The sequence below is a fragment of the Lytechinus pictus genome, chromosome 17, assembly GCF_037042905.1.
Source record: "Lytechinus pictus isolate F3 Inbred chromosome 17, Lp3.0, whole genome shotgun sequence".
Taxonomy (NCBI): Eukaryota; Metazoa; Echinodermata; class Echinoidea; order Temnopleuroida; family Toxopneustidae; genus Lytechinus; species Lytechinus pictus.
The window spans coordinates 26,857,965-26,877,323 of NC_087261.1; the positions used below are offsets into that span (position 1 = coordinate 26,857,965).

At 38.0% G+C, this 19,359-nt stretch overlaps 1 protein-coding gene across 1 annotated transcript; it reads right to left on the minus strand.

Moving 5' to 3' along the window:
- Positions 1–682: 682 nt before the first annotated feature.
- LOC129280943 (transcription elongation factor S-II-like) lies at positions 683–18,997 on the minus strand. The gene is made up of 8 exons (XM_064111863.1): positions 18,928–18,997; positions 17,391–17,505; positions 15,067–15,276; positions 11,648–11,713; positions 8,799–8,953; positions 6,900–7,046; positions 3,372–3,443; positions 683–2,753 (listed from the first exon to the last, which is right to left on the minus strand). Exons 2-8 carry the CDS (start codon positions 17,488–17,490, stop codon positions 2,745–2,747), a joined length of 759 nt encoding a protein of 252 aa, XP_063967933.1. The 5' UTR covers positions 17,491–17,505; positions 18,928–18,997; the 3' UTR covers positions 683–2,744.
- Positions 18,998–19,359: the final 362 nt, after the last annotated feature.

Genomic DNA, 19,359 nt, shown 5'->3' on the forward strand with positions numbered 1-19,359 from the left:
TGTTCAGACGATCCAATTTGCAGTGGTATATGAATGATGTCTAATTGGTGAATGCATTGACAGGTGGCATTTCATAAGTGTGGTCTAATTAACCCAGGTTTAACTTAATCATGGCTATCAAAATATCACCAAATGTGTTTGTTGTTCCACATAATAGAAGACTCGAATACAGCGAAGTGAGTTGATTTTAATCATCAATCCAGTCACACCACCATGTCCTCCACATATGTCAATTGCAACATACTGTAGCAGTCAGACTGCAGGTCCCAAGAAAGTGGCTTCTTTCATCCAAGTGATATTCATGACTTGAGATGTTTTGCATATTTAATGAGCTTGATGCGGACCAAAACACCTCTTTTCATTCGGCCATTGCTGCTCTAATTGTGCATCGAATTTCATGAATTTGGTACCATTGTAAAGAAGAAGAATCATTCTTTCAGGTCATGTGTTTGAATTTATTCAAAGATTTTGTAATATAGGTTAAAATTTTGATCTAAAATATGCTACAAAATAAATATTTTCACCTGACAAAAGCTGCTATTTTCACACTTTATTTTTGTTTGAGCCCAAATTATTTTTATATCATGATAAAGCTGAATATGTATGCTTTGAAATGATATAGGTTTCAAAATAAGAATTGGTTTAATCGGGTCAGGATCACACTTTTCATTTGCCAAGTACATAAAACAGTTTGAAAACAAGAATACTGCACTCTGATTGGTCAAAGAGACCACACAATGGCAAATTCCAACGTCCCAGTGCCTGGGTTCGTGGGAAGGTCACACTTCCCATGTGGTAATCTCCTCAAATACCCCGCGCCTGTTGTTCTGTGAACCTTATCCAGCCAATCAGAACTCTGGATTTCTTGCAAGTACAAAATTTCAGAAATCTCGTCTTGTACCTTGGTGGGAAAAGTGTGATCTTGACCTGATTAAAAGGTGCCGCATATCAAGAGTGGCATTGTGAGAAAGTACAGAAGTTCAGCTTTATGGTGATATAGATATCATTGAGGCTCAAAATAAAAAGTTTTGCACAATTTACAAAAGAAAACAGAGGAAGAAAATTCAGTTTTGAGGCACATTTTCAGGCCAGAAATTTACTTATTTAACAAAATATTGTATACAAAATAAATGACCAATATGAAAGAGTAACTTTTACTCTACCTGATGGTGCAATAATATTTCATTTAACTTGAGGTTAAAACAGGTAAATTCTTAGAGAAAGAAAATCTCACGAATCACGAGATTTTGCAAGGAGGAGGATTCAGCCACGAGATGATTTGGATGAATCTGGCCTTTTTGCTCATTAGCATAGGGACCTGCGGTCTGACTGGTAGGTGTAACTGGCAAGATTGCTTGGTGGAGATTTGCTCCAAAGAGTAAGACAAGATAGATATTACCACCAATCAGCCTGTCAGGTATGATGTGCTCCTGAAGTATTCTACTTGAATTTCCAGAGAATAACAGTAGTATCATGGTTGTCAATACAATCAGAACTATTGCTAGGAAGCGCTGCAGCTTGGAATACATGTATTCTGTCTGATATTTTCCAGAATTGATAATTGTGTTACATTAATACTACCATCGGTCGTGCCAGGTACAATATGCCCTTGAGGGTAGCATCACAGCTATCACTACCATCGGAACCATTGTCAGGAAGCGTGGCATCTTGGGATTTTCTTTTTGAAGTGCTTCAGGAGTTCACAAGATAGGCTTTACCACCATCAGACAAGTATGATGTGCTCTTGAGGTAGTCTGCTAGAAGTCCTCAAGGAATGACAGTAGCATCATGACTGTCACTACCATCTGAACTATTTACAGGAAGTTGTGGCTTCTTGGGATATTCTTTTTGAAGTCCTTCAGGAGATTACGAGATAGGTTTTACCACCATCAGACAGGTATGATGTGCTCTTGAGGTAGTCTGCTTGAAGTCCTCAAGGAATGACAGTAGCACCAAGACTGTCACTACCATCTGAACCATTGTCAGGAAGTTGCGGCTTCTTGGGATATTCTTATTGAAGTCCTACAGGAGATCGCAAGATAGGTTTTACCACCATCAGACAGGTACGATGTGTCCTTGATGATGTGCTTGAAGTCCTCAAGGAATGAGAGTAGTTTGGAGTCTTGTCATATTTTTTTTCTGCGGTCCGAATAGGATTTAGGAACACAAGACAAATATTCCCACCTCCAGTCCTGTTGGGTATAATGTGCCTTTTGTGCATTCTGCATGAAATCCTCAAAAATTACAGTAGCATCATGACTGTCACTACCAACAGCACTAATTCCAAGGAGTGCTACAACTTGGAAACCATGTATTTTATCGCATATCTTCCAGGATGATTACAACGGTCAGTATCTTGTCGGTACAGGACGTGCCTTTAGTTTAATTCACCTGAAATACTCTAGGATCAACAACTTGTAGCACCAACATTGTCATCGATATCAATAAAATAACCACGGAGCATGTGCCTTTAGAAAACCCTATCTGAAGTGCTCCAAGATAGGACTGTAAGTTGTATCATCACTATCAGTATGTCTTCAGGTGGGAAGAGTCTTTGACCTATCTCCTTAAAGTTCTCCAAGAGTCCCCATGGTTGACTGATGACAATGGCCATGACTCAACAGAGGAGATGTGACTCTTTCTATCGTGCCGTGGTTTCAGGTACGGGGCTATATACAAAATGTTGACATCGGGTGAGAGCTACTTGTATACAACAATATGTACAACAGGGAAATTGGCCGCCATCAGCAGAACTGCAATTCAAAACAGAGACAAAATACATTGTATAAGCATGGTTGCATAGATATAGGTCTGGGAATGGAATATGGAATGAGACAATAAGTTGTGTTTATGGAAAATGAGACAAGATATATCAATGCTGTGTGCTATTGTGTATGACAAGGATGACCCAAATCATACGCAGCCATTTCATGAGATTTTTCCAATTCCCATTTAGGCTGCTTTACAAAATTTTCAAGGGGGTGGGAGGATTTGCAAATATGAAAGAATTGATTGGTTCATAATCAGTGTTTTGAACAAAGTGTGCATGCAACAATGATCTCGATTGGTCATTGGCATTTAATGATTAATTGATTTCAAATCTTTATATTACAGAGACCTGGGGAGTGTTTCACAATAAGTTAAGTGTGACTTAGAGTCATGCTTAAATGCCAATGCAAAGATGTTCTATAACACATAATCTGATTGATTGATATGCGGCAGTGTGCGTCCCGTGCACATGTTCTGATCAATGCACTGATGCATTATATTCTGTGTGCGACTTGAATCTAAGTGCAACTCTAAGTCTGACTTCAATCTTTGTGAAACACTCCCCAAGTCTGAATTCATATCAACTATAATCATTCACTTACCTTCCATCTATGTCCACAATCATTACAGAATACAAAGGTTGTCATGGGTTCATCAGCACTCCTTGTCTGCATCTGTGCATAACATATTTTTGGCAATAAAATGTTAAATCAAGGTTTGTGTTTACTATAGCATTATTCTGTTCTTTTAAGGGGTTGACATAAATTACATAACAATCTACCAAACATATTTGGATACTTTAATATTTGAAGCCGCAAAATGTAAACTCTCTGTGGGCAAAAAAGATAAATTCATACTGTTACCTTCATGCGCTATAAGGGGAAATGATGACGAAAGAAGACATGGAAGGGGCAAGTGCTGGAGAGTAGGAGGGTTGGATTGAAAGAGGATGGTCAGAGGGGAGGGGATGACCAAAGACATAGAAGAAACAAGTGGTGGAGAGAAGGAGGTTTGGATTGAAGGAGGAGGATGGTCAGAGGGGAAGGGGATGACCAAAGAAGACATGGAAGATGCAAGTGGTGGAGGAGAGTAGGAGGGTTGGATTGAGGGAGGAGGATGGTCAGAGGGGAAGGGGTGACCAAAGAAGACATGGAAGGTGTAAGTGGTGAAGGAGAGGAGGGTTGGGTTGAAGGAAAAGGATGGTCAGAGGGGAAGGGGATGACCAAAGAAGACATGGAAGAAGCAATAGGTGGAGGAGAGTAAGTGGTTTGGGATGAGGAGGATGGTCAGAGGGGAAGGGGGTGACCAAAGAAGACATGGAAGAAGCAAGTGATGGAGGAGAGTAGGAGGGTTGGACTGTAGGAGGAGGATGGTCAGAGGGGAAGGGGTGACCAAAGAAGACATGGAAGAAGCAAGTGATGGAGGAGAGTAGGAGGGTTGGACTGAAGGGGATGGCATACCTGCCAACCTTTGATAATAAAAAATCAGTATCAAAGTTCCAAGGGCGCCGAGCGGGTGTTCGGTCCGCTCCAACGGTATAGGGACTCTTTGCATTTTCAGCATGTAAAAGTAGCATTTCCCTACACTTTTTAAAGCAAATTTACCCTCATTACCACACCAGAGGATGACCTACATGTAGAGTCTACCTTTATTTATCAATTAAAAAAAGGTCTTTAAAATATCACTTTGGTGACATAAACCACCCAGTTTCATTCAGGTGTGATATATCTATATAGACTTAGGGATAATTTTTCTTGTTCATCAGAGCTCTCTAAAAATTTGATTTTGAGCATATTTTTGTGAGGCCCTCTATTGGTGGAAAGTGAGATTGATGCAGATCTTCATCTCCACACATTCTATTTTCAATTAGACAAAAAAATAATTTCAAGATTTTATGATGAATTTAGATTTAAGTTATCCCTACTGTATTAAAAACTGACAAGCCAAAAAATCAAACATTTATTATCCAGCCTATCAATCATGCATCAAGAGAAAATAAGCCAAACATTGACACTGTCTTATTCATGTTATTTCACCACACAGGGGTTACTGACTGAGGACAAGGTTATATCATAACCTACATTTGATAAGTGCTTGTTGGTAGAAGAAAGCAGATTTTCAACCATGACAAAAACGGAGCCGAAACTAACCGCTGCATGCGCCTGACCCGCACCCACCACTGCACTTGCGGTGCGCCGGTATAAGACGGGGAGGCTGAGGCTCAGCCACTGGGCGGGCGCCGGGAGTTCAGGCATGGTTTAGGCAAGCGAAGCAAGTAAAGTAGATTTGGCGTTCGGCTCCGAAGGCTCAACCTGAGATCGAAAGTTGATCATCTTTCTTCCTCAAAAAATTGACAATTATTCGAAAAATAAAGTACAGATCAATGTTAAAATTGCGTAGGGATAGATCTAACTTAATTGCGTCGGTACGCGGCCGGGCAGGGGCCGGTGTTCAACGACCTGCCGTTCATATCATCAGCAGACTCAGCGATATACCACTGTAATCACCAACACACTCTAGATATGTACGATACATCACTAACTCACTCCCACACTACAAAATCATCCGGCGACATGGGCAAAAACCTCAAATAAAAAGTGAAATTTTCTTATCTAAATCACCTTGTTTCGCATCAAAAATATCACCATCGGTGATTCTTAACATCGTAGTTAGGAAACAAGGGGTCTAAAAAGGTTACTCTTTCACGGTTTTTCCGATGTTCGTGGATTATGAAAACATGTCCTCACTAAAAATTGGCTCTTTCGCTAGCCAATGTCAGCCGCCATTTTTTTCTGGAAGTCAACGCTAACGACAACACCTCAAAATGTGCGCCCTAAGTGCTGCCGTTGCGTGTATGCTCGTTAATTTTCACATGTATTTGCAATGGAACTGCGCACTTAGCAGTGTTCGCGCGCCGTTTAACGTCGCTCTCTGTGTATATCGTGTAGCTAGCGCATTTTCGTAGCCGTGCGCTCCAGTCGTTTATGCGTTAGTCGCATCTTACAACCGTGCATGCCTTAGTCGCATTACACAGCCGTTTCAATAATTTCAACACTATATTGATTAACCCAAAAATCAGAATTTTGGTTTTAAAATTCGGAATTCGGAATGGAGGTCGAAAAATCGGTATAATTCCACCAAAATCGGAATGGTTGGCAGGTATGGGATGGACAGAGGGGAAGGGGTGACCGAAGAAGACATGGAAGAAGCAAGTGGTGGAGGAGAGTAGGAGGGTTGGATTGAAGGAGGATGGTAAGAGGGGAAGGGGTGACCAAAGAAGACATGGAAGAAGCAAGTGATGGAGGAGAGTAGGTTTGGATTGATGGAGGATGGTCAGAGGGGAAGGGGATGACCAAAGAAGACATGGAAAAAGCAAGTGATGGAGAGTAGGAGGGTTGGATTGATGGAGGATGGTCAGAGGGAAAGGGGTGACCAAAGAAGACATGGAAGAAGCAAGTGATGGAAGAGAGTAGGTTTGGATTGATGGAGGATGGTCAGAGGGGAAGGGGTGACCAAAGAAGACATGGAAGAAGCAAGTGATGGAGGAGAGTAGGAGGGTTGGACTGAAGGGAATGGACAGAGGGGAAGGGGTGACCGAAGAAGACATGGAAGAAGCAAGTGATGGAGGAGAGTAGGAGGGTTGGACTGAAGGGGATGGACAGAGGGGAAGGGGTGACCAAAGAAGACATGGAAGAAGCAAGATGTGGATTGAAGAAGGCTTCACTAAATAACATGAAATGAAGAAGGGAGACAGGATGGGGGGCTCAATATTTCTGAGTGCTTTGTTAATCCAGTCACCCCTGAAAATAAAGACAGGAATCATGAAAAAAAAATACCCGTGGGGGTTTTATAAAGCTGTTCGTAGAGTTCCACATTACTTTACGCAAGTCAACTACATGTACATGTACACATGGATCATTGAGCACAAGGGTCACCGGTCGTGCGTAAAGTCATTAATTTTAAATTATGAACGGCTTTATGAAACGCCTGCCAGGATTACTGCTTCTTTACATCAATGGTAAGTTCCAAGCTTCTGTTATAAGCTACTGAAATAGTGTAATCTGATTGGTCCAGAGAAAATTTTACTTATCAGTTAAAAGAAGTTCTTGTAAAATGTGGTCGTAGTTTACCTGGTTGTAGGTACAGTTTTTCTTTTGGCATTTTCCGCATTTGAGTAGGTTGGATCGGGTGCCTTCGGTCTGGGCAAGCTGATGCTCGTTGATGGCTTCTTTCGTGAAATTCTTTCTCATCTGTTTCATGGCTTGGCTAGCCATCTCCTGCAAATAAAGGATAAAGGCACAAAGGATGATATTTTTTTGTGTGGGGGGACATCTATTGTTGTACCCCCTCCCCCCCCCAAAAAAAAAAAGAAAGAAGATAATCCTCTGCACTGACATGCATGGATTAGTCCTCTGACTTTGGCATAATTTGCTTCAGCAAGAAATCGATCCACATTATGATAAATTCAACCCAACCCTCAAGATTGATATATACAGGTGTATATCAAGCGAAAGGGAAAAGAATAGGAAAGAGAGAAATGAGAAAAATAAAAAGAAAAGAGGTTAAACAAAAGGGAAGAGGAGGAAGAATAGAATAAGAAGGGGGAGGGAGAAAACAAATGGACAGAGAAGAGACGAGATAAGGAGAGATGAAATGACAAGAGATGAGAGGGGAATAGAGATAGGAGATAGAAGCCAAAAAAGAAAAGAAAAGACATGAATAGAAGACATGGGAAGAAAAAAGCGAACAGAAGAAAAAAGAAAATAAAGAGAAGAGAATAGAAAAGAAAAGAGAAGGAAAGGGAAATTAAAGATACAGAGAAAAAAGAAACAGAGTGAAAGAAATGAAGATAAAGAAAAAGTAGAAAAGAAAGAAAAGAGAAGATCAAAGAGAAGAGAATACAACGAAAGAGAATTAAAAAAAAAGAGAATAGAAAAAAAAGAAAAAGAGAGTAAAGAATAGAAAACAAAATACATCATAAAAGGAAGATACAAAAAAGTAAAGGGAAGTATGAAAACTACAGTGCGTATCAAAAAAAGTTTACACTTAGAAAAAATCCTGTAAAATTATACATTAGTAATATCCTGAAGATTTTTCCACATTTTAACATTGGTATAGATCCATTTAAGCAAATGACGATAGAACTGTCGAAAAATATTTGCGCTTGAGTGAGCACCAGTTACTTTTGAAAAGTTAGTGAAAATAGATTTGCGCAGAAATTTGAAATAGTTATGCGAATAAAAATAGACCTTAATCATGAAGAACATGCGGAATTTAGCTAGTAAATTGATTTGAAGATATCTATTACCTTTTTTAAACTTGTTTCCTTGCCCAAAACACTTCGAAGAGTGCATTGGTCGCCACCCCACTCCCCCACACACCGAGGCCATTGTGACGATATTTGCTTTACACTGAGCTGTGGTTTACATGAAATGGCTTATGGGCTTGATTTTCATTTTGTTGATCATTGTCAAGCTTGGAAATAGTGTGGAGAAACAAGTATTAAATGAAAAATGAAATGTAAACCCACTTTAAATGATAAAACTGCTGATATAAACTCTTGTTCAGATTTAGTTATGTTCTCAGATCCAGCTGGCACAAAAAGGGCAAAGGCTGTGCTTAACTAAGTGTTGAAATTTCAATTTTGGTGGCAAAATTGTTACAAAATGCTTGAATGTATCCATTGTATTTAAATTGACTCAAAGTGCAAGGGAAATGTATGAGAAATGTTTCACAGGGTAAGTTTGATTTCGCCCTTTCCCCTTGACACAGCGTGAAAACAAGCGTTTCTGCGCAAACAGATTTCTGCGAGCATTACAAAAATGGACAGTGCTCACTCAAGTGTAACATTCTGTCAAAACTTTTACTTTCACTGGATAAATGAGACCCAAACCCAAGATTATATGTGACAAAATTACCCACATATTGTATATTTTTTTAATTTCCAAGGCTTTTTCAAAGTGTAAACTTTTTTTTTTATACGCACTGTATAATGAACATGCAGAGAGGACACTAAATAATAACTCTACCTCAGCTGCCATGGAAGCAATCTTCTCCGGAGCAATGGATCCGTTGAGGACCATCCTACGAAGCTCTGGGTTCTTACTGTCCTGGAGGTTCGACACCCTACTCCTCACTCTGTTCTTATACCGATTGTCGGTGTTACAGAATTCAGTGTAAATACGTACACAGGAGTCAAGGTGCTTAACACAAGTGTAAACTTACATGATGGCATACTATTTAAGTTTATGGGCAGCCAAAAGGGCCAAAATAAACAATCTCAAAAATAAAGAAACTCTCAGAAATAAATGTAGTATCTCAGAAATACATGAAGTCTTTTAGAAATAAATGCAGTCTCTAAGAAAAAATGGCTGTTTTTTAGAAATAAATTAACTTCTTCAGAAATAAAAGTATTTTCTCAGAAATATAACATTCAGAAATGAATACATTACTTTGGACGAATAGTACTTAAGTCAGAAATAAAAGTATTTAACCAGAAATGTATATAATTGAGAAATAAAAGACAACTCAGAAATAAATCTTGTCAATCATAGATTGACTCATTCAGAAAAACAATATCGTAATTAAAATAGCAGTATATTTTACAAATGAATGTCATCGTTCAGAAATAGATAATCTCACAAATATATCAACTTCAAAAAATAAGAAAACTCTAGAAATAAAGATACATGTAACTACAGAAATAAAAGCAACCACAGAAATAAAGACAACCGCAGTATCATAAGTTACGCGGAATAAAAACAATTGTTGGAAATAAATGCAATCACAGATTTGCATGGTTTTGGCCCTTTTGGCTGCCCATATATCAAAGTGGGGGGAGGGGGGGGTGGGATGACACAATAGTTCCTCCCACAACACAAGCTTTGCTGCTTGAATTTACGCCAGTGGTGCTTAAAGATAAATGAATGGAGTAATCATGAAATCTATTAAGCTGGAAACAATCACCCTGAAGATCGGCAACACAGATAAGCACATGTGGGACAGTGTATTATAATTGTTTGGAAAAAGATCTGACATTGGGATTCGAAGCAAATTTTGGTGATTTCTCAGCAATGGCACAATTTCTTCCAAATCCTTTGGCACAGAATTTTTTTAGATACCCTGGAGCCTGTTCATTCAGTGCTCTGTAAACAAACATGGGTAATTTGTATGTCTCGCTTCTACTATGTATGTGAGACAGAAATGCCATTTTTGCAATAATTGTAATCATGTAAGTTATCCTTGATGGAACGAACAGAGGGGGGGGGGGGAACATGAACAGTACAACAAAATAAGTATATGGGACTGCGTTATCCTGAAGTGGCCAAACAACGACCCAACATTCTTTTTTTCTCTACATTTACTTAAAGAAAAATAACAAATTTTGGGAGCATTCAAAATCAATTATCTTAGGCCTAAAACAAATTGTTTGCAGCAATCTGACCGACCCTATAATCAAGTGATTTTTAGTTGTTCATTCAAATTTGACAAATATTAAAGGATTCATACATTTTCTCCATTTTCAAATTATTGTTTTGAAATAAAATTGATAAAAACTGGCAGATGGTATGGTAAAACAGGGGCGGTATTCTGAGGTCATTTTATCTTTGAAATGTTTCATTTTATCTCTAAAATGAAATTGGTATTCCGAGACGACATTTTATCTCTCAGATAAAATTGTAAATTTTATCTTGCGTATAATTTTTTTATTGCGTATCTACAGATGATACGCAACAGAGCAGTGCCTGTGTAGACATACCCATTGCGTATCTAACCATTGCAACGCGGATGACGGGCTTGCACTAATGTTACTTTGAAGAAAAAATAAAATAATCTTAAGAGAGGGTAGGGGCTATTTCATCTCTGCGATGTTGATTTCATCATATCTTGGTGAATTTACTCCAAATGTTGACATGAAAATGAAGAAACATTATAGATTTATTGAGAATAACACCTTAACCCTAAACAGGCCAGGGGGGGGGGGGTTGAATCAACCCCCCCTCAACATTTTCTGCGATCATTCCGCCGCGCGAAATTTTTTGACCGCGCCACTCGCAGAGTTTATACTTATAAGTCTCGCGCATCTTTTGAGACTAAATTTACGACGCCCGGGTACGAGGTTCCGAAATTACGCAACATTTCATAAGTGCATGTCAGACCAAAATTTTTTCCAAAATGTGATTTTGTGTACAAAGTCAATGCAAATTGAGTTTTCTCATCTTATTCATAAAGGTATGATTATTTTTACTTTAAACAGCTGAAATCAATTGATTTTAGCATAATTATGCTTCAAAAAGGTTGTGCAATAAATCTGGTGAAAAAAACAAAGAAAAACAATAGGTTGAAAAACAGAGAAATACATAAGAAATTCATAAAACAATAAAATACATAAATAAATTCTCATTACTTTGGAAAATTTTACCATACAGCCTTGTAGATTACATCGCACACTACCAGCGTGCAAATTTTTGCGGCGCTCGCGCGATCGGCGGCCGAGATCTCAGGGGGGGGGGTTGAATCAACCCCCCGGGAACAGTACAGCCAAAAAAGCCCGGCCTGGTTAGGGTTAATGTTATTCCTGTATAATCAGACTTTTCTTGCCTAATATTGTCTTTGAACCGATACTTGAAAAGAGGCGATATAGACTTCGAATTTTTTTTTAGAGTATTCGGAGAGATTTTAAGGGTATTTTATCTCACTGATTAATGGATCTCAGAATACCATCCCAGGAGTTCTTCCATATCATACAAAAAAAATTATAAAAAAAAACAATAACTACCAATTGACCCTAATATTTTCATCCATTACAGCAAAAAAATTATATATATTTCGTAGACCTGAGCAAAAAGGCAGAGCACACGTTTTAATAAAAGGATATAATCCTCAATGATGCCGGCTAGTTCTTCTGGATCTTGCAAATCCTCTTCTCCTTCGATTTCGGGTACTGGAAAACAAATCAGAAAAAAATACATAACAGTGAATAATGGTAACCCCCGGAATAATGTTGATTTGAATAAATAGAGACAAATCAAACTAGCATAACGCTGAAAATTTCATCAAAATCGGATGTAAAATAAGAAAGATATGGTATTTTCATGTTTTGCTTATTTTTCACAAAACAGTGATATGCACAACTCAGTCTGTGTCATGCAAACGAGTCAGTCGATGATGTCCATCACTCACTATTTTTTTTTTTTTCATTGTTTGGATTATACAATATTTCATTTTTTTTTTCAGATTTGACAATAAGGACCAAGATGACTGAACCATATAGTATTAAACAATGCTAATTCCGCATGTTCAGGGAGGAAATAATCATTGTTTTCCTTGACAATGAGAAAATTAGAATACTTCATATTTCATAAAATAAAATACAAAAGAAATAGTGAGTGGATGACTTCATCAGTCTCCTTATTTGCATACCGACCAGGATGTGCATATAACAACTGTTTTGTGAAATTAAGCAAAACTTTAAAATGTCATAACTTTCTTATTTTACATCCGATTTTGATGAAATTTGCAGTGTTATGCTTGTTGAATTTTTCTTTTTTTATTCAAATCAACTTTTTGTTGGGGTGGACTTGTCCTTTAACAACATGGATGATTTCAAGCCTTCAACTTGTTTTGATAAATCCTCCCAAAAGTGTGGTTTTTACTAATCCAGTTTCTGATAAATGAAATATGTCCTAGGGCTGTTATGATGTTGATGATATAAAATAAAAACAAGTATTACTATTAGTAGATGAAGTTTGCAGATTAAATTAAAACTTATTTTGGTCAGGACCCCAAGTAAATATTTATTTTTTGGAAATAAAAAAGAAGTAAATATATTTTCAGGATCAAGGCAAAATTCTGGCATAAACAATGACAATAAAATAAGTCTCATTTTTCCCAAAGTTTATCCCTTAATAATATTGTAAATTGATATTATTGCAAAATTTATGAAATGAAGGTTATGCTTCACCCCAAAAGTTAACTCATTATTGCCTGGGTCCTACATGCATAACACAAAGGTTTAACGTATGGGCTATTCCACGGTTACTCACATTACATTTGGAGACACCTTGACTCATACTTGGAGCTGTAACTCCATTATTATTGATATGAACTAAACATCTCTTTATCACAACATAGTACGCAGTCTGACTATCCTTTGTGTAAAAACAAAACTTGGGAAATTTCATTATGCTCCTGGCAAATCTTTGAAATGTGTTGGTTACTCATGTTATACATGATTTGGACATGCATAAAATGAAAAGTAGACATAAGTGAAAAGTGTCCTCATGCAAGGCTTTTATGAAAGTTGATTATATCCATTTCAAAGAACTAGGAAGACAAATTTGTATATAATTAAAAAAATAAAGAACACATGGTTTTTACACGGGGTGCAGATAAAGTGGTTACTCACGTTACGGTTCAGATGGGCTATATGTACAAAGACACATTGAGCTCATGTCCACCAACCTATGGAATTGCCCATATGCTTGATTTTAAGGATTAATTGTGCATTGTAGTCCATGAAATCAATCGCAAGAACATGTTCTACAATGATTGCTGTGCTTTGTGATCAATACGGAAGTATGGTCAATATATGCAATTGGGAATCGTAACAAATGATAACAACCACTAGTAACAGAGAATTAATCATCACAGCAGTTTATGCATATAATCTAGGCACCAATTGAAGTCGGATGTCAACATTGCCAGCGCTGACCAGTTGCCCTTCTTCGAATGCTGAAATGGAATCCTGGTTTTTGATTGGCTTCGAAGCACTGGTCACTGACTGTGACCATGGTAACTGCCAGGGAATTAGAAAACTGTCAATACTGATGACGTCCATGAACCACAGAGCATGGGCCCTGTTAGTCAAAGCGTGGCGACTGATCAGGGCTGCTGATGTGGTTTACGGTACACCATGTGAAGTGTTGTAGAAACAGTGGATAGGAGAAGAGAAGAAATGGATAGGCGAGAAAGTGGAGATTTGAGAGTAGAGTATTCTTTCTTGAAAGTAGTCCTGAAAAGGACTGTAAACCAGGAAAGATTGATGAGTTGAGAACAGCTTGAGTAGTAGAGCTAGTGAGGAGATGCTGGCTTGAGTCGGCGAGTAGAGATGATGAGTAGTAGAGAGACTCGACGTTTCGGGCAGGTTGACTGTCCGTCTTCAGGACTACTTTCAAGAAAGAATACTCTACTCTCAAATCTCCACTTTCTCGCCTATCCATTTCTTCTCTTCTCCTATCCACTGTTTCTACAACACTTCACATGGTGTACCGTAAACCACATCAGCGATTGTACATACCACCATGCAAACCTTCAAACAACATCTGATCAGGGCTGGGTTTTAAGATTGCTTGCATCCACCATTACATACAATTATTGATTGCTTGTTGAATTTTTAATGACAATATTATTATTCACAAGTGGTAATTTGAGTATCAAACAATTGTAAAAGTTTTACACAACAAAAAATTACTTTGTAGAAATCAAATGCGTGTTCAATCCCTAAGCTCTGTGAAAAGGTGTTGCAAGAAATTTATGTTAAATTTCAAATCAAGCGTGAAACCCCAAATCAAGCGTAAGTCCTGTAATTAATTACCATAATAGTGATAATGAAAATAAAGGCATTTAATGACGATTCATACCACAATACCTTTGTACATGCTACTTATCTATTTAATATTTAATGTATTTTGAAGTTATGTTACGTTGTGTTCTCATGTAATTGTGATGTGTACTAAGATTTTTTTTTTCAATAAACCTACTCTACTCTACTCTGTATTCAAATTGTGATACAGGGTTCCCAGCTTTTCAAGAAAACAAAATTCGCTGATTTTCCCTGATGAAGTTGAAAAATTCCCTGATAATTATTTAAACCCATTCCCAGTTTCGCATGTTTTCGCAAGTTGTTGCAGTGAATTACATGTATTTTCACATGTAAAAACAATAATGTTAAACTAATCAGTACCACCATAACAAGTCATTCAATGGATGTTGTTTTGCTATGCAAAAAATATAACAGAGTCTGACTGACTACCATGCTTTCAACTTTTGGGCTGATCAAAATTCCCTGATTTTCCCCTGATTTGAGGTATTTTTAAATCAAATTCCCTGATTTCTCCCTGGCTGGAAAAAAGTAAAATGATTTTCCCTGATGGGCTGGGAACCCTGGTGTAGTTGATTTGCATTTATTTACGACACAACTTTCTTGTACCTCCCAAAGACACTTGATTTGGGGACTTTACATTCGAATAGCAATAAGTTTCTTGCAATGCCCCATTAGTGTTATCTTTCACTTACTTGATACTTTCAGAGCATTACTGATCATCTGCTTGCAACGTTCCCTGATGCCATCGAGATTGGTTGAGGAGAAGGAATGGGAAGATGCTGAAGATGACTGCCTGCTTATCGTCTTTGAGCTGTCGCCGTTTCCTCGGCCCTGATCCGATGAATTTCCTGAGTCGCCGTTTGACGCTTTCTCTTTCGCCTTGGCAGCGGGTGTGCCCCCACCTAAACATGGCCCCAAAACAGAGAGAAACCAATTATAATAACGATAATACTAGGTCCAAATACTTTAGGTAAATATTAAAGTCTCTTCAAACCTTGCTGAGGTACTGTAGGAATTCTTTTCACACCATAGGGCATGTATCAGTTGATCATAATCTCATGTTTACTTACAAACAGAATTATGAACCCTGTCCCCCCCCCCTTTGTCATCCAAAAAATAATCAACAAACATTGCTAAGGTAGGAATTCTTTTCCAACAATAGAACATGTATCTGATTGAGTTGTTCAGAAGGTTGCATGTAACTAACTTATGAACCTTTCCCATTCCCCCATTTGCCCATTCCCTCATCACACAAATAATACTGTACAAACCTAGCTGAGGTAGGAGTTTCATTTCCAACAATAGAACATGTACCTGATCGAGTTGTTCAGAAAGTCACATGTAACTACTTTTATGAACCCCGTCCCACCCATTCCCCATCACACAAACAATACTCTACAAACCTTGTTAAGGTAGGAGTTTCATTTCCAACAATAGAACATGTACCTGATTGAGTTGTTCAGAAAGTCACATGTAACTAACTTTATGAACCCCGTCCCGCCCCCTTCCCCCATCACCAAACAATACTGTACAAACCTAGCTGAGGTAGGAATTCAGTTCCAACAATAAAACATGTACTGAGTTGTTCAGAAAGTCACATGTAACTAATTTATGAACCCTGCCCCACCCATTCCCCATCACACAAACAATACTCTACAAACCTAGCTGAGGTAGGAGTTTCAATTCCAACAATAGAACATGTATTAATCTGACTGAGTTGTTCAGAAAGTCACATGTAACTACTTTTATGAACCCTGCCCCACCCATTCCCCATCGCACAAACAATACTCGACAAATCTTGTTGAGGTAGGAGTTTCAATTCCAACAATAGAACATGTACCTGATTGTGTTGCTCAGAAAGTTGCATGTAACTACTTTTATGAACCCCGTCCCGCCCATTCCCCCATCAACAAACAATATTGTTCAAACCTTGTTGAGGTAGGAGTTTCATTTCCAACAATAGAACATGTACCTGATTGAGTTGTTCAAAAAGTCACATGTAACTACTTTTATGAACCCTGCCCCGCCCATTCCCCATCACTCAAACAATACTCTACAAACCTTGTTGAGGTAGGAGTTTCATTTCCAACAATAGAACATGTATTAATCTGACTGAGTTGTTCAGAAAGTCACATGTAACTACTTTTATGAACCCTGCCCCACCCATTCCCCATCACACAAACAATACTCTACAAATCTTGTTGAGGTAGGAGTTTCAATTCCAACAATAGAACATGTACCTGATTGTGTTGCTCAGAAAGTTGCATGTAACTACTTTTATGAACCCCGTCCCGCCCATTCCCCCATCAACAAACAATACTGTTCAAACCTTGTTGAGGTAGGAGTTTCAATTCCAACAATAGAACATGTACCTGATTGTGTTGCTCAGAAAGTTGCATGTAACTACTTTTATGAACCCCGTCCCGCCCATTCCCCCATCACACAAACAATACTCTACAAACCTAGCTGAGGTAGGAGTTTCATTTCCAACAATAGAACATGTATTAATCTGACTGAGTTGTTCAGAAAGTCACATGTACATGTAACTAACTTTATGAACCCCGCCCCACCTATTCCCCCATCAACAAACAATACTGTACAAACCTAGCTGAGGTAGGAGTTTCATTTCCAACAATAGAACATGTATTAATCTGACTGAGTTGTTCAGAAAGTCACATGTACATGTAACTAACTTTATGAACCCCGCCCCACCTATTCCCCCATCAACAAACAATACTGTACAAACCTAGCTGAGGTAGGAGTTTCATTTCCAACAATAGAACATGTATTAATCTGATTGTGTTGCTCAGAAAGTTGCATGTAACTTACTTTATGAACCCCACCCCGCCCATTCCCCCGTCACACAAACAATACTCTACAAACCTTGTTGAGGTAGGAGTTTCATTTCCAACATTAGAACAAGTATCTGATTGAGTTGTTCAGAAAGTCACATGTAACTAACTTTAATATTAACCTGTCCCGCCCCGACCCGTCATACCAAAAATATTTTACACACCTGGTTGAGGTAGGAGTTTTTTCCAGCCTTTGATGAGAACCTTAGCAAGGTTAATGACCTCTTCCTGGTCACTTTGCTTCCTCAGGTTGTTGACTGCCATCCCGATCCGGGTTTTCTGCAGAGGCCAAAGAGGGAGCGAGTTTCAGAAGCAATTACCGTCAGAGCTGCCAACTTTAATTTTTTTTTTCAGATTTAGATTCACTTTGGTTTATTGCAAAAAACTTTCTCGCGGTCTAGCGTCCTTTGGCAAGGCGTTAATCGACACTTTGCCACTCTCGACCCAGGTGCTAAATGGGTACCCGGTAGGATGCAAAAGATATTGTATGTTTGAATTTGCCAGCGCCATAATGAGGCTGCGATGAATGCAAGGAATGCTCCTCAGGGAGTGGAAATTGTGCACTTTTCGTGCGGGATTGAATGAATCCAATGACCGGGGTAGTAATATGCTGTAACTCGCTTTGAGCCATTCTGGGAAAAACCGCTTTATTAAAAATTGGCTATTATTATTATATTATATTATATTAAAACAGTCGGGAGGAGGTGCTTAACAAGGCTGGTGGCAGGGTTGGGCTCAATTACAAGGTAATTGATCAATTATATAATTACATTTTTTGAGTAATTGTAATTTTATTTGAAATTTTGAAAGGGAAAGTAATTGTGATTGTAAAGTGTAATTGACTTCAATTACTGTCAATTACACATCAATTACTTTAGAATAAACTGAATTATTTATGATTTAATTTAATGACCTTTTTCGTGTCAACTGCTTCAGCATCAAAGAGTGTAATAGGCATAATCCGTGCTCTTTAACATGTCCCTTCATCTTTTCAGTTTCTCTATAACTAGAGTTTTGTTGAAATAGGTGGTGCTTGTACATAAAGAATACATATTGATTTCATTTATGGCTTTAATAGAAAGTGATTAAAATTGGAATTGTAATTGACAAAAGCAATTGGTAATTGTAATTGAAAAAGAGTAATTTAATTGAAAAGTAACTGTAATTGAACATTTCTTCAATTACATAATTGTAAAATTTTGTAATTGAAGAAAGTAATTGAGCCCAAACCTGGCTGCTGGTTTGTCTTTTATTTGATGTTTTAATTTTAAAAAAAGTATGTACACCAGACCTGCCAACCTTCTCGAACCCCCAAAAAAATATTCTTAGAAGGAAAAAAAGAATTTTTGACAAAAGAGTATTTTTTTAAATTTGTCTCAACGTAACAATCGCCAGCCTGTTGTAATTAGATTGGTGAAAAATTACTCTACTTGAAACTTTCTAATTCACCCTTTTAAACATGTGCTCGCAAGCAAGAATTTACTCGTTCTTTTCATGCAACATATTACTGGCCCGACAGTGATTTTTACCTGTCTGGGACCGTCGCTAGTGTCACGCGCTGTGTATAATACATACTCCATGATCAGAAATTTAAAAAAAAAAAGTAACAAATCATACAAAAAAGCATTGGGGTATTCATATCCAAAAAAAGAGGAACAAATACTCTAAAAAGGGAACGGTTGGCATGTCTGGTAAACTTACCTGAAGAACCTCCAGAGTGATGGTGTTGTTCAATGATCTGAGTTCTTTCAGTAACTGCAACGGATCCTCGGACTCCTGAACAAAATAAAATAAAACAAAACACATTGGTCTACATGGTCAGGGCCTGTTTCTCAAAGAGTCACGATCAAATACAACTCCAAAAATTAAATGCATATTGGCTTTCAAACAATGATATGTACATGTATTCGGGATTTTAAACACAACTCTTTCTACAATGGGCTCAAGGAGAGGAAATGAAGTCAGCCAAAGAACACTTGACCGAGTCCAACCTTTAATAATGTCAGATTTGTGATGGTTAAAAATTGAAAGATATCAGACAAGGAATGTCATTATAGCGTTTCATTTTGAAATAATTTCATGCATCAGGTCCCTGGTTGAGGTATTCGCCTCCTATCAGTGTGGGTTGATTGA